Below are 14,342 nucleotides of genomic sequence, written 5' to 3' on the forward strand. Positions count from 1 at the left end.
GCTTCCCCTCAGGGCTAGACCTGCCTCACTAGCCCCCTCACCTGAGACTGTGTGTGTTTGTGTGTATTGCTAGGTGTCCCGCTAATGAATATCCTGAGTCATGCTGACACAGAGTTGGGGCAAAAGGGGCACAAAGTTACAGCTAGACAGGAATCTCACAGTACCTTGTTGAAGCTGCGTCCAGCTGAGTCCTTCTCGCTGGGCCTGAGCTCCTGCAGCTGAGCGTCCAGGATGTCCACGAGCTGCTCCATCAGGCGCACCGAGGAACTGACGTCTCCGGCGAACACCGGGCCCTGTGTGTGGCGTGCCAGCTCATTGGCTAAATTAGCCGCATTTTCACCACTTCGGATCTAAAAACAGCAATGAGGAAAATGTGGGGGAATGTCAGCGAAGCAGGTCTGGGATGGTTCTGCAAGCTGAAGCTGAAATAATGTATCCCACATACACCTCAGAGTCATAATCCCTAGTTGAAACATTGCTTGTTCAGAGGGAAAGACAGTAATTGTGTGCAGAATGAATACAGGGATTGCATGTTTAGCAGGGAACATAATAGCATAACTGTAACACACAAGCTGAGCAAAGAAAAACACTCTAGGACAATGATAAGCTGTCAGTGTTTATGTTTTCATCTGTGATCAGTGGATTCCAGCAGTTATGTTGTGTATTAAGTCTTCTACGTCCCCAACCTGCCTTAACTGAGCTGTGACCCAATTTTATACTGCATACTCATTACGTACGGTATATACTACATACTGATCTTCACGGTATGATGCTTTTGCATTGAGAAATCAATTTACTTTTCCATTTTGTATTAAGAGGAAATGAAGCAATATATGCACACACACATCAATCAAAACGTGACTTTGGGTCTGCACTGCCAATTAAGCTTCACAAAGAGAAAGCTAATGCAGCGTTCATGTCATATCATACAGGCCATTATTACGAGTGACTGAGTGGGAACAACATGCATACCATTCAGATTCCAAGGTCTAATTCAGAGTCAGATGCATCAGACATGTCTGACAGCTGTGATATCTCCCACTTGGCGAAAAGAACTACAGAAGTGTCAACAAACCGTTGGCATAATGGCTGCAAAACCACCAGCGTCGGCAATTACATCTACATAAATTTCAATGCTAATACAATCAATTCAGCCAATTATACGCCTTTTGTATGTGCTTTCACTTGTTAATGAGCAAATATGTAGAAATAAAAACTACGGCTCCTATTTCTCGTGTGACAAGGCAAGCAATTGGTGTAACCCATCTTGGAATAATAGCTGAGATTTCCTAAATTGGAATAACGTGAAGTTTTCCCACTGCGGCAACATGCCATGGATGCAGCATAAATGTGTTTCCAAAGAATAAATTATTATTATTGTATATTTCATTTATTTTAATGTTCTGCATCTATGAGTAGCTTCCATATGACAACAGTGTCAACTAGAGCTGCAACAATTATTAATTAATTGTCAACTATTAAATTAATCGGCAACTATTTTGATAATCGATTTATCGCTTTCAGTAATTTTTTAAAGAAACAAAAATTCTCTGATTCCAGCTTCTTAAATGTGAATATTTTCTGGTTTCTTTACTCATCTATGACAGTAAACTGAAAATCTGAAACACTGATCGACATTTTTCACCATTTTCTGACGTTTTATAGACCAAACAACTAATCAGTTAATCAAGAAATAATCAAAAGCTCTTAATCGACAATGAAATTAATCGTTGGTTGCAGCCCTAGTGTCAAACATCAAGCTGATTTACTAACTTTTTCTATAGTATACTAAAACCCTGTGTATAATCAGTTGTGTAGTATGAAAATGGGGCACAGTTGTTCAGTTGGTCACGTCTGATTTTCCCAAAACGCCCACTGCCAGCACCCAGAAACCCTCTCTGAACCTCGGGTGGTATTTTTCAGGTCAACAGAAATCTCTTCCTTTAGAATGCAATACGTTGTGTGTGTTTGTGTTGCATCACAGTCCGTTCAGGCTACTGAAACTGTTATCTGTGTGTCTCCATTAGATTTCTACCTGCATGACTGTTGGACATCAAAGCAGAAGAGTCAGTGAAGAAAGACGCTCTGGCTCTTTGATTCTCAGTAACTGACTGCAGAACTTGGTATTTACTCCTGATAGCTCATTTATTTCTGCCAACCCACTGTATTATAGCTACACTTGGGGGGGTGGGAGGGGAGGGAAACATATTTTCATGATATTTATCCTTGACCACTTCTCTGCTGGTAGGAGAAAAATAACCCAAGCAAAGCAAGGGGTCAAAAAATTGCTACTAGAGGTTTGATTTGAGGTGCGTAACGTGTTTGTTTGCTACTATATTTTGTGATTGACACATTCCTGTTTTACCTTTTGTGCCACTTGAGTCACCCAGTGGGAGGTGCAGTTGCTGAGGTCCGGGCCTTTGGAGCACCAGCTCCCTGCCACAGTGCAGAGGAAGGAGGCGATGCCTGCAGTACCACAGAATAAACACAACAGTTGGAGGGAAGCCAAAACCTTGCTCGGATACAGTTTCCCCTGCTGATCCCTCATTCACACAGACTCTCTGGTGCAGGAAACTAACTGCTTGGCCAGGAACAACCACTTCCAAACAATTTGAAAGGCTGCAAGCTTTGTACGGTCTACACACAAACAAAAAAATATAGAAGGCATACTAAAACATTATCAGGTTCCTACATAGCTTGGACAAAACTGACAGAAAAAAACAATGTTTTGTTATTACCTGTAAACATTTTAGAATAGTAAACATTGTATATGCTATACATGTCTAAATAAAAAATGCTCCTAATGAATGTCACTTCACTGACAACAGCGACAACATACTGCATGTAATCCAAGACTCGATCCCTTTTCACCCCACAGTCAAAACATTGTCTCTTTCTGGCTTTCATCTTCCAATAGCCTTGCTTTATATTTTGACAGCTCTGTCAGTCTCTGTGATGAGGTGTTAAGGTAACTTGTAAAAGATTCCTGTGTGTGTCAACTGTACTGGTATAACAGCATAATGTTCCCCTTACTGCTGTCTTCCTACGCTTATAGAAGCGATTTTAACAAGAGAAACAACTGAAAATATACTGTCTGGATGTAATTAAGACAATAACTAGACATTGGTAGCGCTTTCTATTTCATAACTTCACAAATACTGTCCATCATCTTCATTGGTTTCTGTGCTCCGTTAGGGGAGGGGAAATGGGCAAGAGCATTTTTTTCTCTCTCCGTGCACTCTCGTCTCAAAAAGAAATGGGTTTCAAAATTACACACAAACAGGAGCAATGTTACCAATTTTCGGAAAAGTGGCAGGCTCTAATCATGCTATATTATATTTTTAAATTTGACATGCCCCCGAGCTGAAATGTCACAGACTCTCCGTACATGGAGGCAAAGATGGAAATAGCGCATCAACTAACTAAATATGCACAAATCAAGTGGCAGGGCTGTTTTAACAGATTTTGGCAGGATCTTTGAAGCTTTGTTCCTGATTCATTTGTATGCTGTAAGTGTGATTCTCAGACTCTATCTGATTGTTAATGGAAAAGGCAAAACAACTGTCCCTGTTTACCTCCTACAGAGTTGTAGTAGTAGTGAACGATCAGAGTGATTAAGAATAGCAGAAATACATGTACATGTTTATAGAATCATATACTATTGCATTTCTGTGTCCTTGGAAACACGTTTGTATCTGGATTATTTTTATGACACGGCACTATTTTTGAAAATGACCACAATGATATTCGCAGTCCACGGATGTCCTGCGTTAACATCCTGCAGGCAGAACAGTGGGTGCAAAAAAATATATAAATATTAAAGGAACAGTGTGGAACATTTCAGGGGATCTTTAATAGCAGAAATGGAATATAATATTCATAGCTATGTTTTCATTAGTGTATAATCACCTAAATCTAAGAATCGTCCTGTTTTCGTTAGCTTAGAATGAGCCGCCGTGTTGCTCCGCCATGTCTCTATAGTAGCCCAGAACGGACAGACCAAACACTGGCTCTAGCGAGAGCCTTTTTACGATTTTACATTACCACCGCAATTCTCCGACACACTTGTGAAACTGCGGTGTTACTATGGTAAGGATGGCCTCTGAGTAAGGCGAACAGCATTACCACGGTTTTGGAAAGGGAGGAGTGAGCGGATGGGAACTTGGTTGGTTGCAATCTCCAACCGCACCACTAGATGCCGCCAAATTCTACACACTGTACCTAAATTTAAGAAAATTTGACATATAGTTAAACATCGGTATGTATCAAAAACTAACATATAGACAGTGGGCCTACCTCTGGTCCCTTTGGGGCAGGGCCTCTCCACAGAGGTTCCAGTGTGGGTCTGGGGCCAGTCGATGGCTCTCCTCCTGGTCGCCTCACAGAAGCGTCTGGGCGTTGGCGGCAGCTCGGGGACGGTAGGCTCCGCTGTACCCGAGGCATGATTGTCCTCAAACGGGTCCCTCCCATCTCTCGGATCTGCTCCTGCTGCAGTGGTGTCGCCCTGCCCCTTCAAAGTGGACACAGCGGTGGTTGAGACGACTGTCGTCCTGGGCATGGATGATGAGACCGAAAAGTCTTCACTGGTTGGCACTAGAGTGAGAGAAGAAGAGCGAAGCTGTTAGAGCTGGAGCCATAAATGTCCTTGGCTTGAACTCCCATCGTTTCTAGCAGTGGGGGAACTGCAACTGTTTGGAGTCCCGTGGCTTATTGGTATTGCTGGAGTTACTGCTGCCCATAATTCCTGGAAATAAAAAGCTTTATGCAGTTTTCCCTCGTAACTCCACCTCTTTGCTGCTCCTTCACTAAACAAAATCAAGGCAAACATGTCAACACGACACATCTATCTCTAGCTATTTTTAGTTTACTTAAGCCCATGAATAAGACAAGCAGTTGGTGGGGCATCCTTTGACAAAGCAGTGATTTCCTCCTGACAGACTCAGTACCTAGGGCTGATTAAATGTCAACAATGAAGACAAAGCCTGTCTGCATTTTACTTTTTTTCCTGCCTAGTTCATCTCTCACACTTTGATAAAGCTGGTGTGCGGAAGGAGAACTGCACTGCTCCGAGCCAAAAACATACATCAGCAATAATGCGATTCCACTGTATTCAATCCACGCCTACCCTGCGAAGCAAATCCATGTGTGAATGCGCACATGCACGTGTGCGAGTGCACTTGTGTTTGCTCCGTTGCTCAGGTGTGTTCCTGCTTAAAAACCACTGCGTGCGCGCAGATGGATAGCTGCTGCAAAGAGCCTGGAGATAACTAGGAAATGAGAACAGAAATAGGAAATCTATACATTTTATATGGTATGAATAGCCAATATGAATAAAAGAGAAAACACAGTGAGTGTTTGTGTGTATGTGCATGTGTATATACACGGATATACTACTCTCCTCTATGAATTATCATACATTTTTTACCCACAACCACCGGATTGTATTTAGAGATAAAAGCAGCTTCCCACAATGAGGTCTGCCGTTGTGAAAGGCACTATAGTGTTGTCTTCACGTTCCCTGGGTGCTGCTGGGAAAATGCAATATCATGCTATCTGACACTCCATCATCAGACACATATCTCCATTTCCTGAGAGAGAGCGGTGACAAAGCCCACATTTCACGTTTCACACTAATCAGCCAGTCAGGGGAATCTTTGCTTTTTCAGTCCAGTGAAATATCTGAGTTTATTACAAAGCTGATATCTGGCGTCGTGGTCAGGAGGCCACAGCAGGGAGGGAACAATGTTCCTGTGATACTCACCATAAGAAAATAACCCCCTAAACCAGCCTACTGTGTTGGCTGAGTTGTGACATTTTACTCAGTGACCTTTTCCGCTGGCAGGAGCCCTGGCTAATTACCTTACACTCATTCAGTCATTGTGTGTCTGTCACCCACACATTCACAGGTTGGCCCGGCCAGCATGGCTGCAGAAGTAACAGCTGACATGTGTGGTTAACAAGCGCAGACGATCAGGAAGTCTTTGGTTGGCACCCACAGCTATGAAGGTGTTCACAATAACTCCAGGGAAACAAGAGAAAGTGCGAAAAGGACCTCAGATGATTAGAAATGTCTTGTTATATTTCTTACTGGGAAACAGGATCGCCATAGTCTTCTACATTTTACTTTTTTTTGGAAGATGTATAAAGTGCACTGAAGTAAATTTGATAAAAAAAATATTTTATTTTTTCCTAACCGGACAAATAACTCACTTAGTTTAAGAAAAGGGTGGGAAAAAATAAATAATATTTCAAATATATGTACTGCCAGGGAAGATCTTTGATTGTCTCAGGAAATTGAGATGATTTATAGGCGGACTCCGTTGATTCAATATACGCATATAATGCAATACAAGGGCAAGTGTAATTGGGTTTTGAGGATATTAAACCTCTCCATACCTGAGCAAACTTCTGCTTTTCCACCGGCTGATATTAGCCCTAATATGCATTTTCCTGTAACAGCTTGCTAGTATCACCTGATTAACCTGCTCCAGAGACCATATTGCTCCACCTCATAAGTCTAAAGTTCTCTAACACCCACACTACATCACAAATTATCACACAGTACGGAGACAGAGTTTGTTCGGTCTAGGCATAATGTTAATTTGTTATCTCTGCAAATGCTTTTTAATAATATCATTAGTGATTCAATCTATTCAGAGATGATGCAAACAACTGGGAATATTAAGTGCAAGGTATTTGTCTACATCTACATGTTAGGGCTGCAACTAATTACTATTTTTATTATCGATCAATCTGATTATTATTTTCTTGATTAGTCATTTAGTCTATAACATGTCCAGGGTGTACTCTGCCACCACCCAAAGTGAGCTGGGATCGGCTCCAGCCCCCCCGTGACTCTGAGTAGGATAAGCGGTTACAGATACAGATAATAGCATGTCACAAAATTGTGTCAAATGTCCACCATTTGATATCTTCATAAATTGATGTTAAATGGTGGACATTTTACACAAAATCGTCTTCAAATTCACCAACAATGCAAACCCCACAAAAATATTCAATTTACTATCACTGAAGACAAAAAAAAAACAGATAATATTGACATTTTGAACCACAGTGAAAGCTGTAACCAGTGATTTTTTGGTATTTTTGTTTAAAAAAAGTGAGCCCCTGCTAAGTTTGACTTCAAATCTTAGGTATGTAACACTGAATATTAAAGATGAAAGCAAAACATCTTGCAATATAATGTATTATTAAACAGTTATCATACTGTGTACATTTGCATATCTACGGTATTGAAAAACATAAGTGTGTGCGTGTGTGCGCGTGCGTGCGTGCGTGTGTGTGTGTGTGTGTGCATGTGTGTTAAAGGTACAAAGAGGAGCAGTCTTGCTGTGCTGTCATGCACAGTGTATGTTAATTGCTATTAAACATAGGAGGACATTATTTTAAAAGCTCTCAACTGATGTTATTTTCCTTTTAGTAGTTAATTACATACTATAGTGCTGCTAACATGTAAACTAACATGTAACTTTAGTTATATAGCATATTATAGTTACAAGCTATTTATTAATCAGGTTTATAATTAAGTATATTATAATTCTGTTCTTATTCGTTTAAAGGTCATTGTAACTGATACTACTACTACTACTCATAATAACACTACTACTGATAATACTAATAGTGTAATACCAGGATACTGTGAAATTGTACTGTGAAAATCTCATACCGTTACAACCGTACATTGAAGGCAGAGAAAACCAGTTAATATTCACATTTTGAACCAGACTAGAAGCTGAAGCCAGAGATTCTTTTGTATTTTTGTTTAAAAAGTGAGTTTAAAGCCTCTGATTACTTCGATTTCAAATCTTAGGTATATTATAACACTGAATATTAAAGATTAAAGTAAAACATCATAAACTATTATGTATTAAGAGTTTAACAGAATGCTGATCTGCTTCATGAGGACGATGACTATCATCTTTCAAGAAAAAATACCAAACATTCTCCGGTTCTATAGAGAGAATTCTTTCTGCTTTTTTCCTTTTATTTCATTGTAAATTTAATCTTTGGGTTTTCAGACTGTTGATCAGATAAAATAACCAATTTGAAGACATCACCTTGAATTTCTGTGGTTTTGTGATGTTAATTTTTCATTATTTTTTGACATTTTAGAGACCCAAAAGATGAATCTATTGATTGAGAAAAAACTAAAATGAAAATAATTTTTAGCTGCAGCCCTAATCCCCTTAATCACTCACAAAATCCAATGGAGATACAACCTAATGAACATTATATATCCTATTAGCATATTGTATTTTAGTTTCCTGAAAAATTCTGTTGTTTTTTTCCCACAAGTAAATATATTTCTGAGTTATTTCATGCTACTAGACACTTGGTCCTTGTGTCTCTCATGTTCACTCTTTCAGGCAGAATCATGAAATCATATCGCTTTAATTAGGAAGAGCACTCAGATGTCGACTGAGTGATTTTTTTAATCAAAGACGAGATACGATCTTTGTGGCTATTTACAGCCAGCATGTCTTGGGTTATCAGAGTGTGATTATGAAGGACATCGAGAACATCAAATAAACAACATATTTATTTTCAAGTAATGTGCTTATCAGATGTCGCAGCTTTTGTGGGCTTATTTTGATGTCTCTGCACCACCATGCGCTCTACAATTTTCTTTTGATTGCGAGGAGCACATTCCCCTCCAGTAAGAGCCTTGTGTCCTCTGGTAGCACTCAACCAAGAGAGGGCTGCACCAATTAGCTGCCATTTCTCTCAAGAGGCAGTGAAGTCACTCTTTATGGGCAATCTGACACCAAAGGCATATTGTTGCCATATGCTGAATAATACCTCTTGTAAATAATGGAAGAGTTGGAGATTGAACACTTTGACAAATGGCTGTCAGCGGAGTCTAAACCAGAGTGTGTAAATTAAAACTGAGCTAAAAGGATGGAAAACCATTATGCAAGATCATCAATCAAGACATGAAGAGATGAAGCAGAATTAGTTTTATCACTTATAGGCCCCCAGAGTCATTTACGTACCCGTGGGGAAGATGACAAAAAATATTAAACCATAATCAGATGATCAGAGGTCTACATATTGTGTTTGTCCTTGCTTTTGCAGCATACACCGCTGCACTAAAAGAGCATTTTTTTTATCTCAAATTACACACATACAGTCAGAGCAGGAAAAATGATCTACATGTCCATACGAACGCCAGGATAAATGGATCATAAGCCGCCTAATACCTGCTATTAGCGAAGAGTGATGACAACTCGCAGGCAAATCAAGCTGTTTCCAATTGGTTTAAATTTTTAAGATGAATCACTTACAAGGCTAATCCTCCAAGTACAATGACAAATAGACACATATAGTTGGAAGGAAATATCAAAGAGGCAGCGCTCAGTTAAAAAAATCAGCTCTACTTTAGCAGGGTCTGTTTGCACTACCGGCTGAGAATCAATCAATGCATACTACAGTCCCCTTTCTTTCCCTTGGAAGTTAGCCGTCCTTGAACTGAAAAGCACCTGTTTCAGCTGCATATTTTTCTAAACCATATGAAATGGTGAGAAAACTTCCTATTGTCGGTCCAAATGAAAAAGAAAAAAACAGCTGTAACAGGTTTTTTTTTTTCTTTTCATCATACTGTGAACATGACCAAATGAAAGAACAAGAATAGCTCACGGTAAATATAAGGTTATAGCCAGCAGGTAGTCGGCTTATCTAAGCATAAAGACTGGAAACAGGTTTTTCCAAAAAACATAATCCAACTATCAGCACCTCTGAAGCTCACAGACTAACATGTTATATCTTGTTTGTTTAATCTGTACAAAAAGTGTAAAATTCGCCGTTTTATGGTGAGCCATGTGCCGGACTATTTCCTGGCCAAGCACAGTAACTTCCTGGCGTCTCCGCTAGTTGCCTGGCAACAGCTCAGAGCTAAGAAAACATACAGCACTTATTAACCCCCAGTAAATCAGTGAATTGTCGTTGTCACACTACATATTTTGGACAGATTAACCAAACTAGATGTAACGTGTTAATTAACATTGTTGGGCAATTTGCTTGAAAATCAGTTACTCATTACATGTTACTCATTGAAAAACGTATTACTCGACAGCAAAAGTAATTAGTTACTCGCTACTGCATTCTGTATTTAATATGTGTAGAAACAGAAAACGAGGCATTGTGGTTTAACAAGCATCTTAACTGTTAAAGGCCCTGACACACCAAGCCGACGGTCGGCTGTCGGACAGTTTGGGGCCGTCGCTCAGCGTCTGTCTGCCTAATTTTTTCGGTGTGTCCCGCACCGTTGACTCTAGTCTGCCCGTGTCTGAGTTTTTCTGCTAATTCAACATGCTGAATCGGCAGCGGATCTCGTCGGTGAGAGAAATCACTTTGATTGGCGGTTCAGCTTAAATGAATCAATGCACGAGACTGATCTGGAATGAACCCAAGTGGTGAGTGAGAGTAGTGTCAAAATAGTCAGTAGACGCCGCTTAGTTTCATGTACGTATCATAACAACGGCTTGTATATCTGCAGTCCTCAGTCTTCCAGTTTCCTTTTTGAATGACGAATACAGACTACCGCCACCTGCTGGTGTGGAGGCGCAGAGCGTACGTGGTAGTTGGCCGTCGGCTGTAGTCTTTGAGGTGTGTTCGAATGCAACTTATTGGCGCAGGCGACGTGAGGCGACTCAACAGGCGGCCGCTAGTTCTTTGATATCGGGTTGGTGTGTCTACGCCCTTGGCTCTTGTGACTGCACATAACGTGGTCTGAACAAAACCAGCTGATTCTTGAATGCAGAACTACCGGTAGCCTATTGATGGCAAGATTAAGCTTCATGAAGCAGTGAGGCTTTCCAGCTAACTGGTTCGCAAAAGGGTTCATGTGCACACAAAATCACCTGTTGGTCAAAAAGTGTAAAACAGGCAGATATATTACAGATGATCTCAACTATGTGATTTATGTGAGATAGACTAATGTATGTTGCGCCAGTAAAGTCTTGGGAATAATGACTATCTACAATGAAAAAAATACATTTCCATGTAGTACATTTATATCAATATAGTATCCATTTTATATTATCATTAATTATTTATAAGTATATTATGATTGTATAACATAAATAAACATAACATAAACTTTTATTCTCTTGTGAGTAATGCATCAAATGTATGTAAATCAATAATTGTATCATAGTATAATAATTACGTCAGTGGTTTAACCGGGCGGTGGGCAGGGAATGTGCTTGTGTAACTAGGACAATGATGTAGAGGGGAGACTATTTGTTTTTATTCAGGAGCAATAATTTCTCAACTGTGTTTCGGCTTTGGGTGTCATCAATGACGTCATTGGTCTAAAAGATACAAGACTCGATATACACTTCACAGAAAACCGACTCGACACACTCTCCGAAGCCTTGCCACAGCACGTGACATCACTAATGCAGCAGTGGTGAACGTTAGCATGTCATCTAAAGCATACAACGTGCAAATTAGACAGCTTTGAAGTTACTGAGAGTGGCAGTGACACTGGAAGAGACCAGGCAAATATCATCCCACCAAAAAAAACAGTGAACAGGCTGAGCCCTTTATTGTCAAAGTAAAGGAGGGTTGCTGGTAACTGTAATGTAATCACACATTAATGTAACACATTACTAAATGATGCGACATTGTTCAACACTGTTAATTAATGAGCTTTAGGTTCTGGCTGCTGGTTGTAGCTTCATATTTACTGTACAGACATGAGAGTGGTATTGATCCTCTCATTTAACTCTCCCCCAGAAAGCGAATAAATGTAATTCCCAAAATGTCCTGCTTTAACCAAACCAATAGGTATGTTGCAACGCCGACAGTGCCCCTTTAGTACCACAATAAGTAAGACATGGTGTGACTCAGCGTGTGTGGGTCTTCATATATCTTTATTCATTGTTCATTTAACCCTGACTCAATAACAAGACTCAGAGGATAAGAACTGTGTGTGAGCTACAGTTGGTCTTTTTGCCTCTTTACCTAGAGCCAGTGCTGGTAATTAATGACAGAGAAACAAGTCCCAGAAGACATGAATTTTACATTAGGTTGTTTATATGCGCTCATGCTGTTCTGCTTCATCGGAGCTTACTTGACGGGAGCACATAGCTTGGCATGGAAGGTAAAGGGCCAGACAATTCATCTGCAGTTTTTTATCCAACACTTAAATATGTTTTTATCTTGTCTGTTTATGCTAAATGAAAAACTCGAGCCGTCGAGAGATTGTTGCAGGGCCTCACTGTTTTATTGACACTTGTCAAGGGGCAAGTGTTAAAGTTAGTTTTTTATTTCTGTAGCTTCCTAGCAGTGTTCCACGTATTCAAATCCGGACATTGAAATCTTGGTTGATGTTTGTTTTAGCATCAAAATTCTATTTCCCCAAACCCTTCCAAAAATGTTTTCCCATGTGACCTGACGTTGGTCTCTGCATGGTGACGTTGCTACATATAATCAGTGTGTATTACCTACAGTAACTTAGATGGCAGTCGGCACGCTCCCAGTTTAGAGAAGCAGGCAGAATTCAGCTAAGCAATGTACTGCTGTGTGGACGCCACGTTAGTTCGGATGTGGAAGCCAAGCCGATCGATGCAGCGGTAGACCCGCAACTCCCGTGTTCTGCGAGGTATATTACTGTTTTTGTCAATGGAGTCTGGTGGATTTGAAGAGAGTGATATAACAGCTTCAGTTCCCTGTAGAAAAAAACTGTCTGATGGAGCGCTAAAGTGGTGAAAATATTATTATTATAGCACACACTTAAACTGATATATATTTTTTTTAAATGGCTAAAATAAGTTTTTCTGCTGCTCCCGTCCACAGCCGCTTTACCTCGCCATCAGACAGCCCTGTTATATCGCTCTCTTCAAAGCCACCAGACTCCATTGACAAAAACAGTCATTTTTTTCTCGCAAAACAAGGGAGTATACATACAACCCCACTTCAAAAATCCGAACTAACCCAGCATACTAGCACAGCGAACGTTGACACAGCTAGTGCTAGCGTTTACATCATAACCTTATTGACTAGCTTACTTTGGTAGCCTACGTCAGTGCTTTTTGCTAACGGCTGAGTGGGCGTTTACATTTAAAAAAAAAAAAAAAATGAAAAAAAGAAGGCAGATGGAGTCGACCTTTAAAGAGCAGTAGACGGAAAAAGCTCTGCCGGACATATCCTGTGTCTGTGCGGGGTAATTTATGAGGCCTGAAACTGAATAGTGTGGAGCAGCAGACATAGCGCAGTCACAACTAGACGGTCTGTGACAGACGAAGGTGGCTCACTCACAATAAACGACACATGCATGCGGACAGGAAGATATATGTGCAGACGGAAATACACTCAGAGCAAAAAACACTCCAAAACTGTCTGTCGTCTACGCCTATAATGCCCACTTAAACAATTTCCTGCCATAAACTCGCCAGTGTTGATCCATGCTCAGCGAGAAGCAGAACATTAGAGCTCTTGCAAATCTCCTGACTCCTTTACTACTTCTGCCTCTATTCCTGTTGCTGAACATCATGCTTCAGAGGGTGGAACACAGGCTTAGTGCATGATACATCTATAAATGTCCTCCGTCTTGACGGCTCACCTGGAGGCGTCATTCAGGGATATAAAAGCATACTAAAGTGCAGCGAGGTGCACAGCTGGGTTTAGCCACAAAATGGCTGAGCAAAAAATAAATAAATAAACAAACAGCTTTGCGATGATAGATATCCATCATGTGGCATGCAGGATATGAAATAGGGGTTTTGCTTGATATTTCAATTCAGAGCAGAGCCCCACTTGTGCTCACTGGTTTACGCCGAGTGGCTAAGCCTTTTGGACAAAGCCATTCATTTTATGCCTCTCGTCTTTAAGGCCTCAGATCAATGCTACCTCAAATACAAATTAATTTTCTCCTTTCTTTCCTTGTTAGTGTGAAAAGCTCTTTGGCAATTGCCGGCTCCTCTGATTGTTTTTTATAAATTCTCTGGACTGAAATCAGTTAATGCCTTTGCACATCACAGGGAATACATTACCGGTGTCCCTTTAAATTTTGTAACGGCGGGCGCTTTGGTGTGCTTTTTATTGGCATGCACCTCTTTTAGATAGACCTCTGAGGAGGTGGACTCTCTGAGTATCGATCATTGCTGGTTTGTGTTCACAATGCATTAGCAGAGGGTAGACATTTTCTTTAAATACGTGTGAATTGTTTGGAACAATAAGCGTAAAAGATCAATATGGGGATAGATCTTAGCTAATCATTTCAACCATAGCCAGAATTAAGAAACCCGCAGCAGTCAAGGTAAAAGAAGTTGCTAAGGTCAGTTATTTTCTACTTTGATCACTTTTCTAAAACTCCC

General features: G+C 40.4%; 1 protein-coding gene across 13 annotated transcripts in view; it reads right to left on the reverse strand.

Annotated features, from left to right (window-relative positions):
• Positions 1–14,342, reverse strand: part of adgrl2b.1 (adhesion G protein-coupled receptor L2b, tandem duplicate 1) — a 95,464-nt gene that overhangs the window by 29,192 nt on the left and 51,930 nt on the right. For all 13 annotated transcript variants that reach the window (XM_074651484.1, XM_074651481.1, XM_074651479.1 and 10 more), the window contains 3 exons: positions 4,297–4,593; positions 2,366–2,466; positions 165–350 (listed from right to left, as the gene is read on the reverse strand). In XM_074651484.1, coding sequence (XP_074507585.1) covers positions 165–350; positions 2,366–2,466; positions 4,297–4,593 — 584 coding nt within the window. The remainder of the gene's footprint in view (positions 1–164; positions 351–2,365; positions 2,467–4,296; positions 4,594–14,342) is intronic.

This window comes from Sebastes fasciatus, chromosome 11 (genome assembly GCF_043250625.1).
Source record: "Sebastes fasciatus isolate fSebFas1 chromosome 11, fSebFas1.pri, whole genome shotgun sequence".
Taxonomy (NCBI): Eukaryota; Metazoa; Chordata; class Actinopteri; order Perciformes; family Sebastidae; genus Sebastes; species Sebastes fasciatus.